This window comes from Canariomyces notabilis (genome assembly GCF_033297395.1).
Source record: "Canariomyces notabilis strain CBS 508.74 unplaced genomic scaffold N656scaffold_18, whole genome shotgun sequence".
Classification (NCBI taxonomy): Eukaryota; Fungi; Ascomycota; class Sordariomycetes; order Sordariales; family Chaetomiaceae; genus Canariomyces; species Canariomyces notabilis.
The window spans coordinates 94,113-114,922 of record NW_027041840.1 but is presented as its reverse complement, the minus strand read 5'-3'; the positions used below and the strand labels follow the sequence as shown (position 1 = coordinate 114,922).

The window sequence follows — 20,810 nt, the reverse complement described above, 5'->3', positions numbered from 1 at the left end:
CACTGGGACCACCGTGGAAGAGTTATGTATTTTGCCGCAGTAGTATCATGAGAGTAACATAAACGTCAAAAGGTGTAGCAGCTTTGCTCAATGAGTTTGAGAATCTCCATTGATTACCCCTGATCTCAGGGAAGGAACGTTGTAAGAAGCTTGGGCCAAGCCCCTAAAACGTACGGGGCTGGAAGTCGCGTCGCGTCGGTGCCACCTGGCAAGCACCTGTTGAGAACTTCAATACCACGGCTATGGTTAAGTTGAACAGCACAACCACTTGATGAGATGTGTATCCGTATTTACACAACATATATCTGATTCAGAAATTGCCAAAAAAAAAAAAAATGATACCATGTGTCACAGCTTCGAAAGTTGAGCATTGAATAGCAGGGAAAATGGCCCGCAACAAATCTTCAGCCGAGGCTACGGCGCCACGGAATTTACGCAAACGAGAGTTGGCCATTGACCCATACGATGTGCCCGATGAAACCGCATCACCGAAGCGTCAACGGCGCTCGAAGCCGCCTGAGGTGGTTTCTGAGAATCATGAGGACGAGGAAGCAGACGGCGATGAGATCGGGTCCATTTCTGAACCAACCCCAAGGAAGCCGCCAGGCCGAGCCCCCAAACAAGCCGCTGCTAAAACAGCAGACGTCCAGACGTCGACACCGTCGGCCCAGCGGCATAAAACAGTAGCAGAAACCCCAGTGAAGCTTAATGGATTTGACACACCAAGCAGACAGAACATTGCCGACAGATCGGCAAGGAGGAAGAGCGCTAGGGCTCTCATCGATCGTGTGATTAGCGACGCCGTCAGCGACGACGATGCCGAGGAGGAGGATATTGCGCGTGAAATTTATGAGTCCAGCGAAGATGAAGAAGCGGACCAAGAAGAGCAACGAGATGGAGAGGAAGGGCAGGAACCCACCACCCCGTCCAAGGCTCCAGGAAGGAAGCGCAAGGCGGCGACAGCAAGGAAGAGGTCACCAACACCACCCCGGGATCTACCTCCCCACGAGCAGTACTTTTACCAAAACAAACCCGGTCTAACCAAGACATCCAACAATAATCTCTCCATGTTGGATCTTCTCACACACGACGAGTATTTCTCTGTCCTCCGGCAGCTAAAGGACCCTCACGCCTCCAGCATCGACTCCCTCCAGGCCCTCCACGCCAAGTCATTCCCACAATGGGCCTTTGAGCTCTCGCAGGGCTTCAGCACCTGCCTCTATGGCTACGGGTCCAAGCGCCGTCTGCTGCAGAACTTTGCCACCTACTTGACCTCCAAGATCCCCGATCGTAACCACAAAATCATCATAATCAACGGCTACGTCCGAACCCTAACACCCCGCGACATCCTGTCTAGCTTGAGCGCCGCCCTCCCATCCTCCTCTTCTTCCAAGCTACCCATAGGGGGTAGCAACCCGACCAACACCCTCCAAAACCTTCTCTCCCATTTTTCCTCCTCTTCCTCACTAACCATCACCCTCCTAATCAACTCAGTCGACTCCCAACCGCTCCGCAAGACTCCAATACAAGCCCTCCTCTCCCAGCTCGCCTCCCACCCACAGATCCGCCTCGCCTGCACGGCTGACTCGCCCGACTTCCCCCTCCTCTGGGACGCCGGCCTGCGCGCCGCCTTCAACTTTGTCTTTCACGACTGCACCACCTTCGCCGCCTTTGGCCCCGCCGAGCTCGAGGTTGTCGACGATGTCCACGAGCTGCTGGGGCGCAAGGCAAGGCGAGTCGGCGGCAAAGAAGGCGTAGCCTTTGTGCTGCGGAGCTTGCCCGAGAACGCAAGGAGCCTGTTCAGATTGCTGGTCGGCGAGGTGTTGGCTGCTAGTATGGACTCGCAAGGCGGAGGAGGACCAGATGGGGATGTGGATGTGGATGTGGCGTCTGTCGAGTACCGCATGGTTTACAACAAGGCCGTCGAGGAGTTTATCTGCAGCTCCGAGATGGCGTTTCGGACTTTGTTGAAGGAGTAAGTTTTCGTCGTCACGTGCATTTCTGGCGCCTTGGGGAAGAAGACTCTTTCGGTTTGCTGACAGGAGGGCAGATTCCATGACCACCAAATTATCACCAGCCACAAGGACTCCATCGGCACCGAGCTGCTGAGCCTCCCCTTTAGGAAAGAGGAGCTCGAGTCCATCTTGGAGGAGTTAACAGCATGATCTGTGTTTGTACAAGCGTGGCGCTCAGGCGAGATAGACATGTTGTTTCGCTAGAAGGTGCTTACCTTGGGTGGGGGGCCGTATCGCACTTCACGAATATTCCATAGAGAGTGTACAATAGGATACCAATGGCTTAATGATGTCAACGGAATGACCAGGGCCGTAGCCAGAGCGAGACAGAAGGGACCACCTGCAATTTCTACTGCGGAGCTCTTCTCACATGTAAGGTATTCCATAACCTCTTCGCCTCAACCTTCACCTTACTGAGGAGGTAGGCATTCAGCACTAAGTGATACTATATGGGAAGTCCTCCCATTGTCCTTGCGCCTTGACTCCCTGTACTCGTGTCTGACATTCCCGTCTCGCTACATGTAATGTAGTATGAAGTAAGACGTATGGTTTCTCATTGCTATCCAGGAGACAATCTCTCCACTACAACACCACCACAATATTGTAATTCTTTAGCCCTACGAGCGGTGTGCACAAAACTGTTTACCTAGGCACGCCACATAACACACACACAGAGGGAGATGTGAAGAACACAGCAAATCACCGGGAGGCAGCAAATTTACTGTCAAGAGAGCTCTAGAAAAGCAACTGAATTTTTTTTTTGTTCGGACTCCTCAGTATGGACTAGACTCCAGTCTCCAGTCTCCAGCCACCCAGTGTAGAGTAGGAACAGAAGCCTCTGTCCGGGCTGCCAAAATTCAACGTTTCTGAGGCTCTGCAAAGAAGCCTGACCGTTGCGCAATATCCCCATTTTAGTTCGTTTGCAGCGTTGAACCCGTCCTTTTCGCAGACGCCGGTGCTGCTTGTTCCCAGTGCCATTATGTGACAGGGAGAGCCAGGGCAAAAGCATTTCTCCCCTCCGCCAGCTGAACTCATCTTCCAAAGGGGTATCATGCTCTCCATCAACCTGCTCCCACGGTTCCTCAAACCGCCGAAAGAAATTTGCCAGTCTATCTCCGAGGTCACTCCAGGAGCACGCGCGCTCTCCGTGTCTCTCTGGACCTGAGACTGAGACCGCCTGGCCGAGAATGATCCGCCGACCCGACCAGAGATAATAACCGAGAAATCCACTTTTGTCTATGTATTTTTTGCCATGTCAACGGAATATGAGATGAATAAAAGGAAAACCTGCGGCGTGCCATGACCCCCATTTCTATGTGAACGCATCGAGTCCTCCTCTGAAAAGCAGGCCAAGGGCAGAAACATGACGATCGTAAGGGTTGATCAAGATCCAGTCTCTCTAGATCATATCAGCCGTGGCTGCAACCCATGCTGTCGGGAACATGCGGTGGCAGCGCCTTGTCGACGTCCCAAGGGGAGAGTTCTGGTCTAAGGGTATCATGTCGTTGAATGGGTCCTTCTGTATTGCAGAACAGGCAAACCCGAATCTATCGTTAAGGCCGTGAAGGGGCCTTGGGGTCTGGTCCTGCTGGCCCCGTTGGAAATGATGCAGTCATGATCGCCGCCATTAGAAATTCCGAAAAATCGAGTGCCGAAAGAAAGCGAAGAAAGCCAGCCGAAAGTAATGCATGCCGTGTGCGTGGAGCGATGCAGCATCGAATAAGAAAGAAATGCAACCGTGAGAACGTCCAAGGTGTCGGGCAAGTCCCCTGTTGTACGGGCGTTAACCGGCAGTCTACCACCAAGACTGGCCACCAGCACCGCCAGGGTTGCCGTAACTTCCACCATAACCACCGCCATAGCCGCCGCCATAACCACTGCTGGGAGGAGGCGCACCGCCGTAGCCGCCTCCGAAACCACCACCGGAGTTGTGCTGGGGGCCACCGAAGCCGCCGCCAAAGCCGCCACCGCCGCCACCACCACCACCGCCGCCGTACTTGCGGAAATCAGTGTTACCACCACGTCCACGGCCGCGACCACCACCGCCGCGTCCACCGCGTCCACCGCCAAACGAGGACTCGCGGGCAATGGTCTCGAGGAAGCCAGGAACCTCCTGGTTGGCTTCCTTAAGCAGGTCAATCAACTCACGGACAACACCACGGTTGCCACGATTGAAGAAGGCGGTGGCGATACCGGTGTTGCCGGCACGGCCAGTACGGCCGATGCGATGAACATAGTCATCAATGTCGGTAGGCAGGTCATAGTTGATGACGTGAGTAACGTTCGGAATGTCCAAACCGCGAGCAGCGACGGCAGTGGCAACAAGGATCGGGCACTTGCCGTTGCGGAACAGCTCAAGAGCACGCTCACGCTCGCGCTGAGTGCGGTCACCATGAATCGAGGTGGCAGGGAAGTTCTGGTTGATCAGAAAATCCGACAGCGAATCGGCCATGCGCTTCGTCTCGACGAAAATGAGAGTGAGGCCGGCACCGTGGGTGTGCAGGATGTCAAGAAGGACGGAGCGCTTGTCGATGTCCTCGACATACTCAACCTTCTGCGTAATGTTCTCCGAGGTGGAACCAACACGACCCACGGACAGGAAGACGTAGTCGTTAAGAAAATCCTGCGCGAGCATCTGGATGTCGCGTGGGAAGGTGGCCGAGAACATGAGCGTTTGGCGCTGGCCAGTAGGGGGCATGTCCTCACCCTGGACGATGCGACGAATCTGGGGTTCGAAACCCATGTCAAGCATACGATCGGCCTCGTCCAATACGAGATACTTGATGTTGCAGAGGGAGATGCGACCACGCTCTATGAGGTCGACCAGTCTACCCGGGGTTGCAACCAAAAGATCACAGCCACGCTCGATCTGACGGAGCTGGGACCCGATATCGGCACCGCCGTAGACAACGCAAGGGCGGACCCAAGAGCGATACGCGAACTTCCTGGCTTCGTCGTAAATCTGGGAAACGAGTTCACGGGTCGGAGCGAGGATCAAGGCAGTGGGGTAAGCCTTGCGCTGACGACCATAACCGCCGCCGCCCTGGACAGGGACAGGGGAGGGTCCCTGAGTGAACGACTGGTGGAGAATGGGGAACAGGAAACCACCCGTCTTGCCAGAACCAGTCTGGGCGCAAGCCATAAGGTCCCGTCCGTTGATGACGATGGGAATTGAGTACTTCTGGACCGGCGTGGGGATCTTGTAGCGGGCGAGCTCAATGTTGGACAGCAGATGGGGGTCCAGCGGAGGGTTGCTGAAGGTCAGAACCGGCTCCGGAACATCATGGCCGGAAGGCGTGACCGGAATGTCGTCGTACTTCTCGAAATTGATGCCCGTATGCTGCTTGCTCGGGTCATCTGCAGTTCCGAAAAGATCGCGCTCCAGGCGCGGGTCGGGGGCGCCAATAATGTGCTTGCCGTCGACCCATCGACCCTCACCGCGGCCACCGCCGCCGCCGCCGCCACCACCCACATTACCGCCCGCATTCGGGCCGCGATATGAGCTGCGGTTGAAGCCGCCGCCGCCCTGGCGATTTCCCCAAGGCTGAGGAGGGGCAGCGTCGTAACCGCCGGGCGCCGGCCAATTTCCGCCGCCGCGGGCGTCATAGTTGTTGTTTCTAGCGTCGGCAGGTTAGCGATGGTCACACAAAACAAGCGGGTGTCACCCGCCGATTGACGGCGTTTCCGAGATAGAAAGGATGGTTGCAAAATTTTACTTACCCAGCCCAAGCACTGTTGTTGAGGCCGCCCATGGGGCCAGGAGGACCAGGAGGGCCCGGAGGGCCGTTCATGCTCGGATTCGGGGCCGGACCATTGGCGCCAGCAGCCATCTTGCTTCGCATGTGCGGGGGAATGTAGGAGCGTGTCGGGGGCGGCGCACCCGAGTCGAGGGACAGGTTGCCCATGCCGTTGGAAATTTGGTCCGCCATATTTGCGATTGAAGGACTCGTTGATGTTGCGTTAATGGTCAAGATTGACGATATTCGTGGGAACTGGGTTCGAGTGTCGACTCCAAATCTCTCGAAAAGAACGCGTTTGTTCGAATGAGACGACTGGGAAAAAAACGAAGCCGAAACCTTTTGCGCGGCAGAGATCGAGTCTATGCGGGGAAAGAACGCAAAGTGAACGAAACAACAGGCAGGAGGAAAAGCCGAAAAACCAATGCCTTCCTCGTCTAGTGTTCCACGATTATCGTTGCCTAGTGGTCGTTGCGCGCTCGCCTTCAAATAAACGAATTATTATGAGGGGCGGATGTCCTGCGATCCTCTCGAAGAACCTGAAATGCAGATTCTTAAGAAGAGGGAAAGGAAAGACAGATGTTTCAAAGGGAAAATGCAGCTTTGAGGTGTGGGATGGATTTAAGAATCCCGGGAAGCGTGAGGAGGAGGTAAGAGATTTTTTTGGGAGGAGAGAGGATGGGGGAGGGCCAGAAAAGAAAAGAGTTTTGGACTGGTCTGGGACCCACTCTTCAGCGGTTTAGGTAAGTTGAGGGCGCTAAGCCAACCATAGGGACGGGTTCCACTCTTGGCTCAAATTGCCCCTGTCAAATGTTTTTGGTGGGCCCTGGGGCGGTGGCCACCCGGAAGTGTCCTTCTGCGGCGTGCGCGGTCACTGTAAAGAGCGATAGGTTTACACTTTGCAGTGGCGACGAGCGATCTGATGGCGAAGACCGTGTCTCAGCATCTTGATGTTTCGCTTATGTGGCGAAATAGGGCTGCGGTCTTGTTTTCTCACACACATGATTCAACATTGGGGAACTGGGATCACGGAATTACCATTTACCAGATGAAAGGCGCGAGGGTGGGAGGCGAGCCCAGTGGCACGTGGCACATCTTTTCAAGACGCTGTTTCGAGTCGGGCAGAGCCTTTTACCTTCTCCGGCTGGGTTCACTGTTGATATTCTATGAGCTGTTTAACAGCTACCTACCTGGTACGGGTTGTTGACGGGCCCGGACGGAGGCTGGTGGATGTCACTGTCAAGAAGGTAGCTTCATCACGTAAGGTAAGGTAGGCTATCGCTCAGTGGAGCTGAGGCTTTCGGTAACTCAGGACTGTTATTCGAAAGACGTATCTTCCAAGGACTAGGTACTGTATAACCATCAGCAGTATTCCCGCATGACGTGAACGCAGAAGAGGCGTATGAAAGGTGCAAGCAATGATATATCGTCCATCGAAAGCGGCCTCACCGCTTCCCCCACCAGGCTTGCCCAAAAGGATGGCTGGCTGCAGCTGCAGGGCTTCTTCCAAGTGTACACGAAGGATCGGTGAATGCAGCTGAAGAAGATTTCGGTCGCATTGGCGGATCGCCCGCTCACCGCCCTCTTTCCAACATGACATGGAGAATAAAGCCCTTGCCTGCTGTTTTCTTGATAATGCATGTTGAACTGCGAGCATCGCTCACCAACCTGCAGGCAAGCCGTAAGTGTGCTCAGGCATGTCTTGAATTTGGACTGAAGGCTAAATGGAGATACGGAGACCGCTAGAAGTGTCCTGGCACCTTATGATGATAGCAAATCTGACCCGTAGGGTTCCAACTGGAGCAACAGAGTATGATCGACCTCGAGTTGTGTTGGTGTAACAGTTCAGGAACTGAAACTGAGGCACAAAGGGGTTTAGGGGTATGACCGGGCTCAAAGGAGAATGTGATACCTGAAAGAAACCCATCATCTCATTGAGTGCACAAATCGCCTGAATAGGTATTATACACAGTTTAACCCTTGTGGGACTCCTCGCACCCTTTAACTCAAGCGCTCTTGACCACCTTGTCGTCGTCAAACGGTTTTTCTTCAATCCCGTCCTTAGTCACCACCTTGACCACCATACCCTTGAAGTCTATTGGTAACCTTCTCTTGAGCTCGTCCGTGCAGAGGTCAAGGAGCTTCAGGCCCTGCTCGAGAGTTATGTCGGGGTGGTGATGTTTGTCAAGAATCGAGAGGCAGTAGTATCTATGACAAGTCAATATTCCGTACGTGACCCTGTTCGAAAGCCTTCAGGCTCAAGCGACATACTGGGCATAGCCGTGGGCTGCGTAAGGCACCGGCGCCAATGATGCGAGATAGTCCAGCCAGTACAAGCTGGGCTTGTGTGTGATGGGGTCGACGCCGCCGAGAAGAAGGTTGACATTGTAGGGCTTTCGCGACCGCAGACTCGATGCAAGTTCACCGCGAACAAAGTGCGCCAGCGCTGACGGCGAAAGGTCGGTCTCGTTGCGCATAGAGTAAAGCTGGGAGTTGGCTTGGATATATTCGGCGAATTGCACTGATCGGATGCCATTAGTGACAGTACCAACTGCTTTAGCTCCGCCCACCAACCTGTGTCGCCAGCCTCGCCAGAGAAGGCCATCAATGTGTGCTTGTTCAACTGCCTTGTCTTGTCGTCGGATGCCTTAAGGATGGTAGCCCCTCGCATCGCGGCCTTGGATGCAGCGATCAAGGTGAAGTCCTTGCCTGTGATGCCGAGTAGAACTTCCCTGAAAACGGTCAGCTAAGGGCATCCCCCATACCTGCTATCGGACTAGACATACATATTGTCTTATTCAGGCGAGTGTTGTGGTCGTTGTTGTGTAGTTGGCAAGCTCCCTTCCAGCTTGCGTTCCTCTTGTAGAGCTAGGCAGGAAAGCGAACGCGCATTGAAGCTCCAGCCTGACGGAATGAAGCACAGACTCCACCACCCCACTCCAGCCGCAACGTCCCGGGCTTGCCAGTCGATGCTCCACCACAGCCCGGGCCTTGCCCAAGCCTTCTGGGGCTGAAATTGTGGCGAAACACGGCGCTTTCCTTCTCCGACCCCGCGGCCTGAAAGGGAGGTACCTCCGTACCCAAGCCAAACCGGGGTGTTTCTCCACCGATGCAGGCCAACTTTTTTTTTCTTGGGTCCGCCCAGCTCAGAAATTTCGAAGCGCAGCTTTGGGCGACGCAAGACCGCTAAAAGTGCAGACGACAGCGACGACAGGCAGTGTCAGGGCCACAACCGCCACCATGTCGTCCTTCTTCACGGCTCCGGACGCCCAGAAGAAGAGAAAACGCACAGTAGCCAAAGAAGCGCCAAAAAAGCGGCTTGCAACCACAAAGGCGTCCGCAAAATCCGTGGCCAAAGCCCCCGCCAAACCAGCACCCGCCCCGAAACGAAAGGCCATTGAGCGCGATGAGTCGATATCAGGCAGCGACCTCGAGAGCGATGAGAGTGGAGATGACTTTCGGGAGCGGAGCGGCTCCGAGGGCGCCTCTGACGAGTCAGATAACGAGGGAGAGACGGCGGCCGAGAAGCGGTTGAGGTTAGCACAACGGTACCTCGAAAAAACACGGCAGGAGGTGGAATTGGATGAGTATGCATTCGATGCAGAGGAAATTGACAGGGACTTGCTCGCCGAACGGTTACAGGAGGATGTCGCCGAGTCCAAAGGCAAGGTCTATCGTCGATTGGCAGCAGAGCTAGACTTTGGGAGGGCAGCACACACTCAATTTCGTTGGAACTCGGGGTCCGTAACCTCCGTTGCGATCTGTCCCCCCTACGCATATACCACAACCAAGGATGGCTATCTCACAAAGTGGAAGCTGCAAGACCTACCCAAGGACCAATGGCCGCAGACAACAAGACGGAAACCCAAAAAACCTCCTGCACCGCCCAAACGGAAGCCCGAGAGGATATGCTTCGCCAAAGCGAATCCCAGCAAAGCTAAAGATAAGACATATCAGGGCCATATAGGTGCCCCCATCGCCGTCAAAGCCTCCCAAGATGGCAAGTACGTCGTGACGGGCGGCGTGGATCGGCGACTCGTCGTCCACAACGCCGCCGACCTCAAGCCCATCCGCGCCTTCACCCAGCACCGCGATGCCATCACTGGTCTCGCTTTCCGCCGCGGCACGAACCAGCTCTTCTCTTGCTCCAGAGACCGCACGGTCAAAGTCTGGTCATTGGACGAACTAGCCTACGTAGAGACCCTGTTCGGACACCAAGACGAGATTCTCGACATCGATGCGCTGGCCCAAGAGCGCTGCGTCAGCGTCGGCGCGCGGGACCGCACAGCCCGCTACTGGAAGGTGCCCGAGGAGTCCCAGCTCGTCTTCCGGGGCGGCGGTGACGGCGGAGCCAGCAAGAAGCACAAACTACCCCCCAACATCGACCCCGCGTCAGCCGCCCACGAAGGGAGCATGGACCGTGTGGCCATGATCGACGACGAGATCTTCGTCACGGGCAGCGACAACGGCGACCTTGCGCTGTGGAGCATACAGCGGAAGAAGCCCCTGCACGTGGTGCCCCGCGCGCACGGTATCGAGCCGCCGCTCAAACCGTCCGAGGCGTCGGCCGACGCGGATCCCGACCCCAAGGTCGTACCCGCACCGCAGCCGCGGGGCATCACGGCGCTGCGGACGATACCGTACTCGGATGTGATCATCAGCGGCAGCTGGGACGGGTGCATCCGTGTGTGGAGGTTGAGCGAGGACAAGAAGAAGATTGAGGCTGTTGGCATCTTAGGTGGCGCGTCACCGTCTTCGGGGTCAACACCACCAACAACAACGTCGTCATCGTCATCGTCGACAATGCCGAACGGCGTGAATGGCGAGGAGAAATCATTGGGTCAAGAGCCAAGCGGCGACCTAGTCAGGGGCATTGTCAACGACATTGCAATGTTTGAGCGTGGAGACAGGGGAAGGGATGGGCTGTGCGTTGTGGCTGTCACGGGTAAGGAGATGCGCCTGGGCAGGTGGAAGTACATGAAGGAGGGCCGGTGCGGTGCTGTGGTATTTGAGGTGCCCAAGGTGCCGAGAAGCAACAAGGCTGGGGTAAACGGGGATCACCAGCCAGACACAAACGGAGATGAGCCGTGATGGGCAACAGTCGTGATGCCACCAAGAACATGTGTACAGTTACCGAGACCCGGGCCCGGGGCAGGCACAAACTCGACAGAAATTGTCACATTAGATGTACAAAGTTACACTTCTACATCGCTCACGAGAAGCAAGAGATATTATGATATTTACAGTCCACTGTGGCCTTCAATTCTCCCCTAGAGTCTCATGTGAGCGAGCCCCATCAGTGGTGCTGCGAACCCCCAGCCGTCGACTGACTACCCGTTGATATGAGCGTCAGCTACAGACCCCAATGCACCCAGTATTAACGATGATAGTTTGCTGACTGCTACCTCCATAAGCAGGACCCAAGCTAGTTGAGGCAGAAAGAAAAAGGGTTGGAAGTCCGGGCGGGGACATTTCTCTTTACAAATGTAATACCGCCGTGTTGATTACCCTCTTGCATGCAATCCCAGTGTCCCAACCGAAGATACAACGATCATGATAGAAACCAACAAATGCAAGGTGAAAACCTTTTTTTGACAGATCCGGAACCCCTTGCCGTGTCAAGTGTCAAACCAGGCTATGCCATGCCATGCCATGCCATGCCAGATCATGGAAGCTCCCCCGCCACTTTGCGCCCTTCCAGAAACTAATTCTATGACAAGATTTCACCCAGGAAAAGAAGAGGATGAATCAAGTAATGAGATTGGAGACATCCCAGTGTGAAGAGGAGAAAGGATAAGACCCGCTGAGCAATGCGGGATTGTCAACGAAGCCCCAAACAGGGCAGCGAGGCAGGGCAACTCTCCCGCAGTTAGGACACCACCATCCGCAGGTTAGTCAGTGAGATCAATCGTGTCAGATTGCCGAACCAGCTCCGCCCTTTGCACAACGGGGATGTCATCGTCGTCCAGAACAAAGCGGCTCTCTGTGTGAGCGGCAGGTTGGGTCTTAACCGCCCTGGTATGCTGTCGTACGCTGGACGGTGTCAATGAGGGCCTCGTTGACACTTTCCTGGATATCGCGGAATTAGAGCGGTAGAAGGTCGACGGAGGGACTTCTACGATATGACCGTCATCTGACGGGCGTGGTGGTGACGTTGGGAGCTTGGCGATGAAGGCTGGTTCGTCTTGCCGCCCAGGGAGCTCCTCCACCTCCGGAGCCTCGATTGATGGGAGGACCCCATTCTTACGTGGAGAGAGCAGGACAACCTCGTCCGGAGCGTCTTGCTGAGAGGCTAGTTGTTGGGAAGCTTGACCGAGCGTCGGCGCGGAAGATGGTACGTGATCCCTGGTATCTTTGTGCTGATCAGACCCTGCTTCACTTGAATCACCAAATTCCTGGGCGTCCGTTGGGGAACTTGCAATCTTTGCTGAGCCCGATCGTTCGGACCACGCGGTTTTGCGACCCTGCTTGCCTCTGGATATGTCGAAGGCCTCGCTATTCGCCCGAGAAGAATGTGTCTCTGGCTTTGCCTTCACCGTAGGCGTGCGTTTGCCAGCAGAGGCTTCACGCTTGATGCGCTCGGACTCTTGCGTCTTCTGGTATCTGTCACGTTCCTCTTTTATTGTATCCCGCCAGAGCTCTCGCAATACAGCCGGCTTGAAATCCCAGTCTGGAGCTTCTCTCTGGAGCAGAACTTGGATGAACCGGTCAGGATCTCTGACAAATTCTTGAATGTAGCCAAGGAGATAAACACCGCAGTCACAGAAGTTGTTTTGCTGAGGGATGTTGACCGCTTTCATGCCTGGCAGCTGGGGTATCTCGGTAAAGACCTTCCCGCGTTTGTGCTCGAACTCTGCAAGGATATACTTTTTGAGATGCGAGACCGCCTGGGGATGGCTTACGCCCATGGAGTCGAGAGTGATGATCCTGGGATCTTCGGGATTGTGTCTCCTCGCAATAGGACCGGACTTTCTGCCATGCGGTGTTCCAGTAGAGGCTAGATCTTCTAAATCCACGATGTCAGACCTGATCAAATCAGGATCTCGCCGTCCGTCCGTCATGGTATGATTTCGGGATTGCATGGACTCGGTCATCTCAGTCATTTCCACATCGGATGACGCTTCGCATAGGTCTTGATTCGGCTGAGCCGTGTCCGCTCTGCCAGCATCCTCGGGGCTCCCAGTCTTGCGGTGAGATTTCCGGAAATCTGGGTCCAGCTTGCCTGGGTTGCATATTATAGCTACCCACCAGTGGTAATGCTCATTGACAGGGACGACAATGTAATCATAAGCCAAGAGGTCCACCTTGGCTGTCCAGCTCTTGACACCCTCGTAGTTGATTGCGTTCCTGCCAGCCTTGAGTTTGGCATAGAAGAATGAGTTGTGCAGGTACACGCGTTTGTTCAAGTCGGGATGCCTCATTAAAAATCGGTCGAACAGATAACGGAGGCCAAATCCAATGAGGTTGTCATTCAGGCATTCACCTTCGTCGAGTCTTGGTATATCTTCCTTGTCTACGGTCGTGCGGTGGAATACCAGAGGCATCTTCCATTCCTTTTCCCAATTAGGGTTCTTCTCCGTCCAGCGCGAAGGTCGAGACGCTGCACTGTCTAGCGTCTGCTCTCTAACCGGGTTACTCCTTAAAGAGCGTGTCGCCGAGGTTGTAAGACTGTTGGAAGGCTTGGGCTGAGAGAGTGAAGGGGTCTGCAGAGAAATCTGCATCTGGTTTCGAATAGGGGTGCGGGTGCTGGAAGACGGGCAGTCACGCCGCTCAACTCCTGTTGTGAGGGGACTGGTCATGGCTAGTTGGGGAAGCGCTGATGACCCTTGAGACGGCCTCCTCACTGGTGCCCGGGCGAAATTTATGTCCCGAGACATATTGTCGTAGACCTGGAGCAGCTTACTATTACGCAATGTCAGAATTCCTCGCGAAGCAGCCTAGCCGGCCAGGAAATACTATACCTATCCCTTTCCTCCCGGAAAGCAACGTTCTTCAAGTTTTTGCTGACCCAATCAACAACTGACGACGCATCGGAATTATTGAGAAACTTGATGACCATCGCACCCCCGATGGGTCCTATGGATGAAGACTGGTCCATGGCCTGGCTAATCTTAATCAGGTTGCTGTTAGGGTGATAGGCCAGTGTGTTGACCTTTTCCGAAATCTTGAGCCAGTCGTAGGACTTAGATTCGCCGTCACCTGTGAAGGCGCGGAGCTCAGACCTAGTTGTCGGCTGTCGCAGATAGCAAGGGCCTTGGTCCTCGGACAAGTAGCGGAAATTTGGCTGGCACACAGCTGCTTTCACAGTGACACTGAAGGTAGAAGAACTGGTATCCTCCTTTGCCCACTTGGTCTGACTCAACTCGCCTTTTTGGGACAGACCTGAAGGAGCACCGCACCGGGAGGGGTTCACGATCGGCAGATTATCGCTAGCTTCTGAGGGCGCCCGGTCGTTTGAATCCTGTGCCAGCTCATCATCTTCATCCGTACCTCCGTTTCTCCGCTCCTTCCCTTTGTTCGAGCACCCGGGGTACTGGTGCCGCTGAGGGTGTATGCCGAGAATAAGGCCATCTGCAGCGTCACCGAACTTTGATCGTTTGGATCGAGCGGCTTCGACGTCCTTGGACAATAAACGACGTCGTTTCAGGGTAACCGTAGGCTTGGGTTGCGCCAGCTCGTCGAAGTCCTCTATCGGCTCACTGGGCGTTCTCTGCCTCTTCGCAACATGTGATACAGCGTGAAGATGGTGTCCAGGAGACTGGCGGCGACGCCTATGTGAACGCTCCCGTCCACTGAATGCTTCCACGGTCTGATATTCGGTCACGCCAGGCGAGGCCGAGTGTGAAAGGCTCGTGCGGCTTCCGTGGTTTTCAGTCTTTGACAGTGTATCTTGTTCAGTATCCACAATATCCTCTACTTGGCCATGAAGACGAGATCGGATGTCGCCCTGCTTCTGCCGCTTGGGCTCAGGCGCAAGCGTGGGACTGGGTCGAGGCTGTTTGGGTTGGCCGGGATCCGAATTGAGGGTATTCATGGGTTTGAAGGACCCGAAAGACCCGACACCCTTCTTCTACTTGATGTCAGTCCCGTTGCTCTAAGTTTTCGCGGAGGTAGCAGGCAGATCACACTGACAAGCATATTACCCACGTTATTAAGAAAATTCATCCTGACGGCCCCTTTCACAGAACTGGTTTTACGGGGTTCGGAGGTGATTTGGTCAGTGACTGATGGGCAAGTCGTCAGGACAGCAGGCGGGGTTCGTACCCATACTCCGGGAACGAGTGTGGTGTTCTGTGGAAATCGAGATAACTCCCGCTGCCGGCACTGTCAGACCTTCCTTCCCAGGTGACCGCTCATACCTCTTTCTTCTTCAGTTTTCCGTAAAACCAACCTTTTCGAGGTTTTCGCATTCTGAGAAGCTGGCGCAAAAGCGGACGTGCTATCGCTTTGCAGAAGAGGCGGCGGGTCAGGTCGCGACGGTGCCGACTTTCTTTGATCTGGATTGTGGAAAGAGGGATCGGGTGGGTCTCTGCCGAGTGGTGCCCATTCAGTCTCGTGGGTCGGTTTTAGGGCGTCGTTTGGTCAGGGCATACCTTGGTTGGTCCAGTGTGAAGGCACCGCCAGAAATACAGATTCTGGTTCTACAATGCTGTCACTTGTTTCATCGGTTTGCAGAGTACGGGTCTTGATAAGTTCTTCTCAGTTTGATGTTGGGTTGATCACAGCGGAATATTCCTTCACTTGATGTCACGCGGCTGCAATCAAAGAGCCCCAATTGCACGGCAGTGACGGCACCTGCCGCGACGGTATGCAGCCCAGCGCCTTGCCCGAGCGAGCATTTATGCTCCAAAAATACGGAGTAGTTTGTAAGGAACGTAAGGTACAGGGTGTGTATTTGTATGTAGTATTTACATACAGACAATACAGTACAATTCCCAACCCCTAACATGTCCGCAGAGCTCTGCTACCTTCATCACATGGGCAGAGAAAGGCTCCAAATAATCATGCATCTGAGTTACTATGAACTAGTGTTAACTAGACGCAGTTGAAAACTTGAAAAATGATGTTTCTTCATAATTAGTAAAGTACAAGTCTTTCAAGAATGAAGTGACTGGCGCTACATGCAAACGGGCTTTCATTCTGGAGTGACAAGCTTGTCCAGATCAATGCTGCTCAACACCCAAGAGCAACTGGATAACCAAGACTGAAACTTCTACCATTCTGCTGTGTTTGAATTATCCGAAACCTACATCACCGAATTCAATGCAAAGCGACCCGACAGCAGCAAAATGAGCAAAGAAAGCCACATAGAACGCACGGCAAACGAACCCCGGGATCCGGTATGCATCTCTTCATCTTTGTAACCTCACAATATCTCATTGAAAGATCGTTTAGAACAGTAACTCACCTCTGTGATCTGCACCTTAGTCGCTGCACACCCTCACAATATCCCACATTACCCAAGTAACCCCCACCATCCGTCTTTTCCGCCTCCAGATTCACCAAAATGACAGCATCACAGTAAGCATACCTCCCCTGATCCTCCCGGACATCTCAACATGACTTTGATCCCATCCTAACCTCCCGCCCAGTTCCTCGCAGGCCAGTGGGTAGATCTATACCCCCCTCCCAGCTCCGGCATCACCAAACCAGGCGGTTTCACTATTACCTCGTCGCCCTCCTGGTCCCTCCCTTCACCATCGTCATACTCCACGCCCCCATACATAGAACTAGCAATCCAGTCCTCGCCCGAGAACCCGCCAGCGGCATACATGTTCCAACCGCCAGCTCAGATCCTGCACACGGAGGTGAAGGTCCGCATAGGGGGCAGTTTTGTCTTTCCACCTCCCCATCTCCATCTCCATTCTTCCCCTGCTACCTCTATTCCCAATTCCATTGATAGTAGTAGTATCACAGTACCTCAGGGCAGCAGCGGAGAGATCCATGCTTCCCCCCTGCCCCTGCGCAAAGTCGTGCTTGTCGCGAGCGGCATGGGCATCAACCCGCTCATGAGCATGCTGAGCTTCATTGGTGAGCAGCAGCACGCCTTGACGGGCACGGGCCTTGAGGAAGTGCGGCTGTTGTACGGCGTAAGACGGCCCCGGTTGTTGTCCCCTGAACAACAGGAGAACGGAGGAGAAAGCGGCGGGCGGCGTGGTAATGGCGATAAGGATGATAATGACCACGGCGAAGGGGGGATATTATTCCTGGAACGAATTGCCCGCATTTTCCCCCGTTCCCGTGGTGATGAGAGAGGAGGAGAAGGAGGCCTGGTCAGGGGAGGGGTAAGGCTGTTCCTCACCAGCGGGAATGATGGTAGTGGCGCTTCTGCGGTCGAGCGAGATAGCGGGGAACGGGGGCGGGATGGAGGTGTGTTGAAGTGTGATCACGGCCGCATTGAGGTGCCGTTTCTGAGGCGGCGGATGACGGTTCGCGATGTGGAGGAGGCCATCGGCGACGATAAGGAGGGCTCGGTGGTCTACATATGTGGGGTGCCCACAATGACAGACGAGTTCGTGCAGGCACTGGTGTCGCCAGAGGGATTCGGGATGGACAAGAATAGGGTACTGTTTGAGAAGTGGTGGTAGGTAGGTAGGTAGGTCCGTAGAGCGGGTTCCTTACACGAGTACAACGGCAGTGCCTGGTTGTTATCATGCGAAAGTGATGTACCGGCGGTATCACCGAACTAGACATTATGGACCGGAAGCTGACAAGAAACAGCGTTTTCCATGGTGATGTAACTGCTACCAACACTGACATCCTGCCATAGCCTACAAATCCATATCATACATCGTCTCCATAATGTACAGGACCGAAGCTGCGAATCGAGGTTACACCCAGCAGGACCTCGAGGAACCGGGTGCAGCCAGGGGACGGTCACCATCCACATCAAGCGTAAGCAATCGAATTTGAATCAGACAGAACATATCAGATCCCCTTTGGAGTCTTGGACTGGGCCAAGTCACCAACTTTTGCCGGCGGTTCGGGCAACTCGCGCTTAGACACCTTCGCCGCTGATTTCCGTGGCAATCCACTGAGTTTCTGAAGGCCTGATAGAAAAGATCTGCCGCCGGATTTGTTCTTTTGAGGCGAAGTGCGACCGAGGCGAGCGGCAATCTTGGCGGCTCTTCTTCGAGTTGGTGAGCGACAGGGGCTCACCGGCTTGGGCCGCACCATCATCTCCATTCGGGAAAGATCAAACTCTGAGTGGAAATTGGCTAGCAGAGATCGCGTAGAAGCCACGGCATTGGCCGGTGAGGGTCGCTGTGGCGTGGCGAAGAGCGCAAGGCCGCGCTCCAAGCCGCTTCCGGTTGTAGGCAGGTAGGAACTCGGAGAGGGCATCTTCTTTGCTGAAGGCGAGCCGTTTGTCGATCTCGGTGAGTTTTCGTAGTCAGAAAACGAATAATCTCCCAGACATGCCGATTTGGTCTCTTTAACCGGGGTAGTATCTAGAGCAAATTTAGACTGGGGAAGGTTGACAAGGTGCGCGACGCCAATCTCGACTTCCTCGTTGTCGACAGATCCTTCGTCAATATGCTGGAGAAGAGAAGAGGCAATCGTGTGCGTAGCGGATACGACAGATGTAGCAGAAGCCCGTCTCCAGGCGCCGATAGTCCCTTCTATAGGATACCTTGGCAACGGACGTTGCGGATAGAGAACGTGAGCCCCGTCGCGTAGCGTTTTGCTTGGCTGAGGGATAACCGGGTTGTATGAGCCGGCTGGAACCAGAAACTCTGGCGGAGATATGAAGGTATGGAACACTTGGTGTTTTCCAACGTCTATCTCATGGGTTGGGAGTCTAAGTTCCTGGATTGAATCATCGTCCGAGTCTTCCAACACTTTTCCAAATTGGATCTCATGGGGTTGGGGTGTAAGTTCCTGGATCGAAGCATCGTCCGAGTTTTCTAATACTTTCCCAACTTGGATCTCATTAGGTTTGGGCGTAAGTTCCTGGATCGAAGCATCGTCCGAATCCTCCAATAGGAACGACTGCCCTTCAAACGAAGTCTCATGTAAGCCATCAGAGCCGTTATCGATATCGATCTTGACCATGCTCTTGAGCGCCTTCGGGGAAGCTTCATGCAGAAGTTCAAGCTCAGTTGCAGGGATGAGGTTCAGTTGGTTGAGATTCTCCCAGGATCGGTAATGGATCCTAAACGATGCAAAAGGCTCGTCCTTTGCGTCGATAAGATGCCAGTCGTAAAAGCAAGCGTCCTGTGGTTGCTCCACGAGCCCGATACTTGGAGCGCTGAGGATCTAGTCAGCACAAACAGTCGACGAGGACCCTGATGGAGCGAACCTACGCAATGCCATAGCTTTCTTGCAATCGAAACTCTTCCACTCTCGGCGCCCGAGCCCGTCTCTCTCTGGCACGAAAGGCCTGTACCTCGATGAGGCCACCATCCTCGGCGACAGATTTGCGCTCTTGGCCAGGTAGAAAGACGAAGTTGCGCGCTTCGAATCCCACATGGCCATCGTAGCGTGCACAGGGTGCCCATAGAGACTTGACAACACTGCCGCTTGACTGGACGTCCGGATCGATTCCCCAAGCGGCGATAGGTCGCGAATTTATGTAAAGCCGGAAAAAGACATACTTACAAGGGGCAGGCGGCGCGGTATTGACAGCGTAGTTGATGGCAAACGCAGTGCCTGGAACTGTTAATAAGAATTACTTACTCCAGAGTCGTTGACCCTGCCGTAGGAAGCTAACCTGGGATCGATGGAATATAAACCGAAACAATTGGGCCGGCTTTGCGGCGAGCAACCGGGCTTTCCGTGCACGACCGAACGCTGGAACCGAACAGAGCGACTTGATCATCGTCAGAAACACCAAGTATTCGAGCCGATGTGCCTTCTGGATGTGGATATTCGGGGATCTGCTCATCACCCGGATTCGTGCTTAGCGACACCTCGATGCCGCGAAGGCAAGGCATTTTGGGTTGATTAGCTCAAGCGACAAGTTGAAGGCGACTTCAAGCAAGATAGTTATCGCGCTTCCTGGGAGCAGCGCCAATGATGGAGAAGAAGAGCTGGAGGTAGTCGCTGAATCAGGTGGGTGCTAGGAACGGAGCTCGGTAACGCCTGCAGAATTGGACCTGGAAGGCAAAGAGAGGGCTTTTGATTCAGAGGCGGCTGGATGTGGTACGAGTCATTTTGGTTTCTCGGCGGCGTGAAGGTGCTGTTTTCTGTTAACGACACTCGCAGGACCGTTGTCAAGTAGGTCCGCTGCGAGCGAACACACAGGGTCCGCAGTCCAAAGGCACAGAAAGCGGACCAGCGATGCTTGCCCAAACCTTTCACCATCCAGTCGATTCCATGTGACGGCCAGAAAGTAACCATATATACACAAGGCCGCAGCCTTGACTTGCCAGCCCCCGGTCTAGCTCGCACCCAGTACCTTCTTTGTGTCTTCCTCCTTATTTAACAACCCGAGATTTCGTATTTGGCCAGCTGTAGGGGGGTTCTCATGGATCTTCGCGGCCTCGGCTTTTCTGTAGGCGGCTTGAAGCATCTTGACTCTCGCAGCCTGCGGTTCCATCGGAATCAGTATTAGAGGCTGCTTGCTGCATTGCGCCCGCCTGGGACGAGACGACTTGACACGGGGTGCGGACCTCTTTTCTGTGATGTAGGCATTCGTAGTAGTCCTCCATGGCGGGGACACACTTCTTCTTGCCCGACTCGTCATCGTCGGAGCCATTGACAACGTAGCACGAAAGCAGCTCCTGCCAGAAGGGGAAGCATCGGGACGGGCCTGGATCAAGCGAGTCAGCGAAACGGCACATTGATGCGAGTGTGTCGCCGGATTCGAGGCAATTGGCTGTCGCAACTTCACTTACCTCCGTTCAAGCCGTATCCGGACGCCATACTGGGCAGCGCAGATGCCTAAGCGTGGAGGAGCAAGCGAGCTGCTGGAGGAAGCGGTTTGAATTGTCGTTGATGATCAAGGTGGCGCACGGACCTGAATTGGAGCTCGGTATCTGCATCTGCGCCACACCTTGCCATGATATCAAGCCACATCCAGCCTTGAATGCGCCAATCATCGTCTCGCACAAACAAA

The 20,810-nt window shown here is 54.4% G+C and overlaps 8 protein-coding genes across 8 annotated transcripts; 3 read left to right on the top strand and 5 right to left on the bottom strand.

Moving 5' to 3' along the window:
• The first annotated feature begins 322 nt into the window (after window positions 1-322).
• Window positions 323-2,373, top strand: N656DRAFT_781394 (ORC2-domain-containing protein). The gene is made up of 2 exons (XM_064815575.1): window positions 323-1,975; window positions 2,051-2,373. The coding sequence occupies exons 1-2, from the start codon at window positions 387-389 to the stop codon at window positions 2,163-2,165; spliced, it is 1,704 nt and encodes a 567-aa protein (XP_064668201.1). The 5' UTR covers window positions 323-386; the 3' UTR covers window positions 2,166-2,373.
• Window positions 2,374-3,810: 1,437 nt separating this feature from the next.
• N656DRAFT_790890 (DEAD-domain-containing protein) lies at window positions 3,811-5,944 on the bottom strand (the record flags this gene model as incomplete). The annotated part of the gene is made up of 2 exons (XM_064816921.1): window positions 3,811-5,632; window positions 5,736-5,944. 2 exons carry the CDS (start codon window positions 5,942-5,944, stop codon window positions 3,811-3,813), a joined length of 2,031 nt encoding a protein of 676 aa, XP_064668200.1.
• Window positions 5,945-7,535: 1,591 nt separating this feature from the next.
• N656DRAFT_781390 (proteasome-domain-containing protein) lies at window positions 7,536-8,754 on the bottom strand. The gene is made up of 4 exons (XM_064815574.1): window positions 8,539-8,754; window positions 8,327-8,484; window positions 8,024-8,273; window positions 7,536-7,960 (listed from the first exon to the last, which is right to left on the bottom strand). Coding segments are annotated over exons 1-4 (612 nt in total). The 5' UTR covers window positions 8,541-8,754; the 3' UTR covers window positions 7,536-7,758.
• Window positions 8,755-8,992: 238 nt separating this feature from the next.
• Window positions 8,993-10,843, top strand: N656DRAFT_846663 (WD40 repeat-like protein; the record flags this gene model as incomplete). The annotated part of the gene is made up of 1 exon (XM_064819238.1): window positions 8,993-10,843. The coding sequence occupies one exon, from the start codon at window positions 8,993-8,995 to the stop codon at window positions 10,841-10,843; it is 1,851 nt and encodes a 616-aa protein (XP_064668198.1).
• Window positions 10,844-11,643: 800 nt separating this feature from the next.
• N656DRAFT_713220 (cysteine proteinase) lies at window positions 11,644-14,786 on the bottom strand (the record flags this gene model as incomplete). Its single annotated transcript, XM_064811879.1, has 2 exons — window positions 11,644-13,654; window positions 13,714-14,786. 2 exons carry the CDS (start codon window positions 14,784-14,786, stop codon window positions 11,644-11,646), a joined length of 3,084 nt encoding a protein of 1,027 aa, XP_064668197.1.
• Window positions 14,787-15,801: 1,015 nt separating this feature from the next.
• Window positions 15,802-17,470, top strand: N656DRAFT_781388 (uncharacterized protein). The gene is made up of 3 exons (XM_064815573.1): window positions 15,802-16,092; window positions 16,181-16,273; window positions 16,345-17,470. The coding sequence occupies exons 1-3, from the start codon at window positions 16,042-16,044 to the stop codon at window positions 17,338-17,340; spliced, it is 1,140 nt and encodes a 379-aa protein (XP_064668196.1). The 5' UTR covers window positions 15,802-16,041; the 3' UTR covers window positions 17,341-17,470.
• Window positions 17,471-17,680: 210 nt separating this feature from the next.
• On the bottom strand, window positions 17,681-19,686 carry N656DRAFT_799761 (uncharacterized protein; the record flags this gene model as incomplete). Its single annotated transcript, XM_064817918.1, has 3 exons — window positions 17,681-19,001; window positions 19,057-19,402; window positions 19,464-19,686. 3 exons carry the CDS (start codon window positions 19,684-19,686, stop codon window positions 17,681-17,683), a joined length of 1,890 nt encoding a protein of 629 aa, XP_064668195.1.
• A 446-nt stretch (window positions 19,687-20,132) lies between these two features.
• Window positions 20,133-20,617, bottom strand: N656DRAFT_790886 (uncharacterized protein; the record flags this gene model as incomplete). Its single annotated transcript, XM_064816920.1, has 3 exons — window positions 20,133-20,279; window positions 20,365-20,504; window positions 20,590-20,617. 3 exons carry the CDS (start codon window positions 20,615-20,617, stop codon window positions 20,133-20,135), a joined length of 315 nt encoding a protein of 104 aa, XP_064668194.1.
• Between the last annotated feature and the right edge of the window lie 193 nt (window positions 20,618-20,810).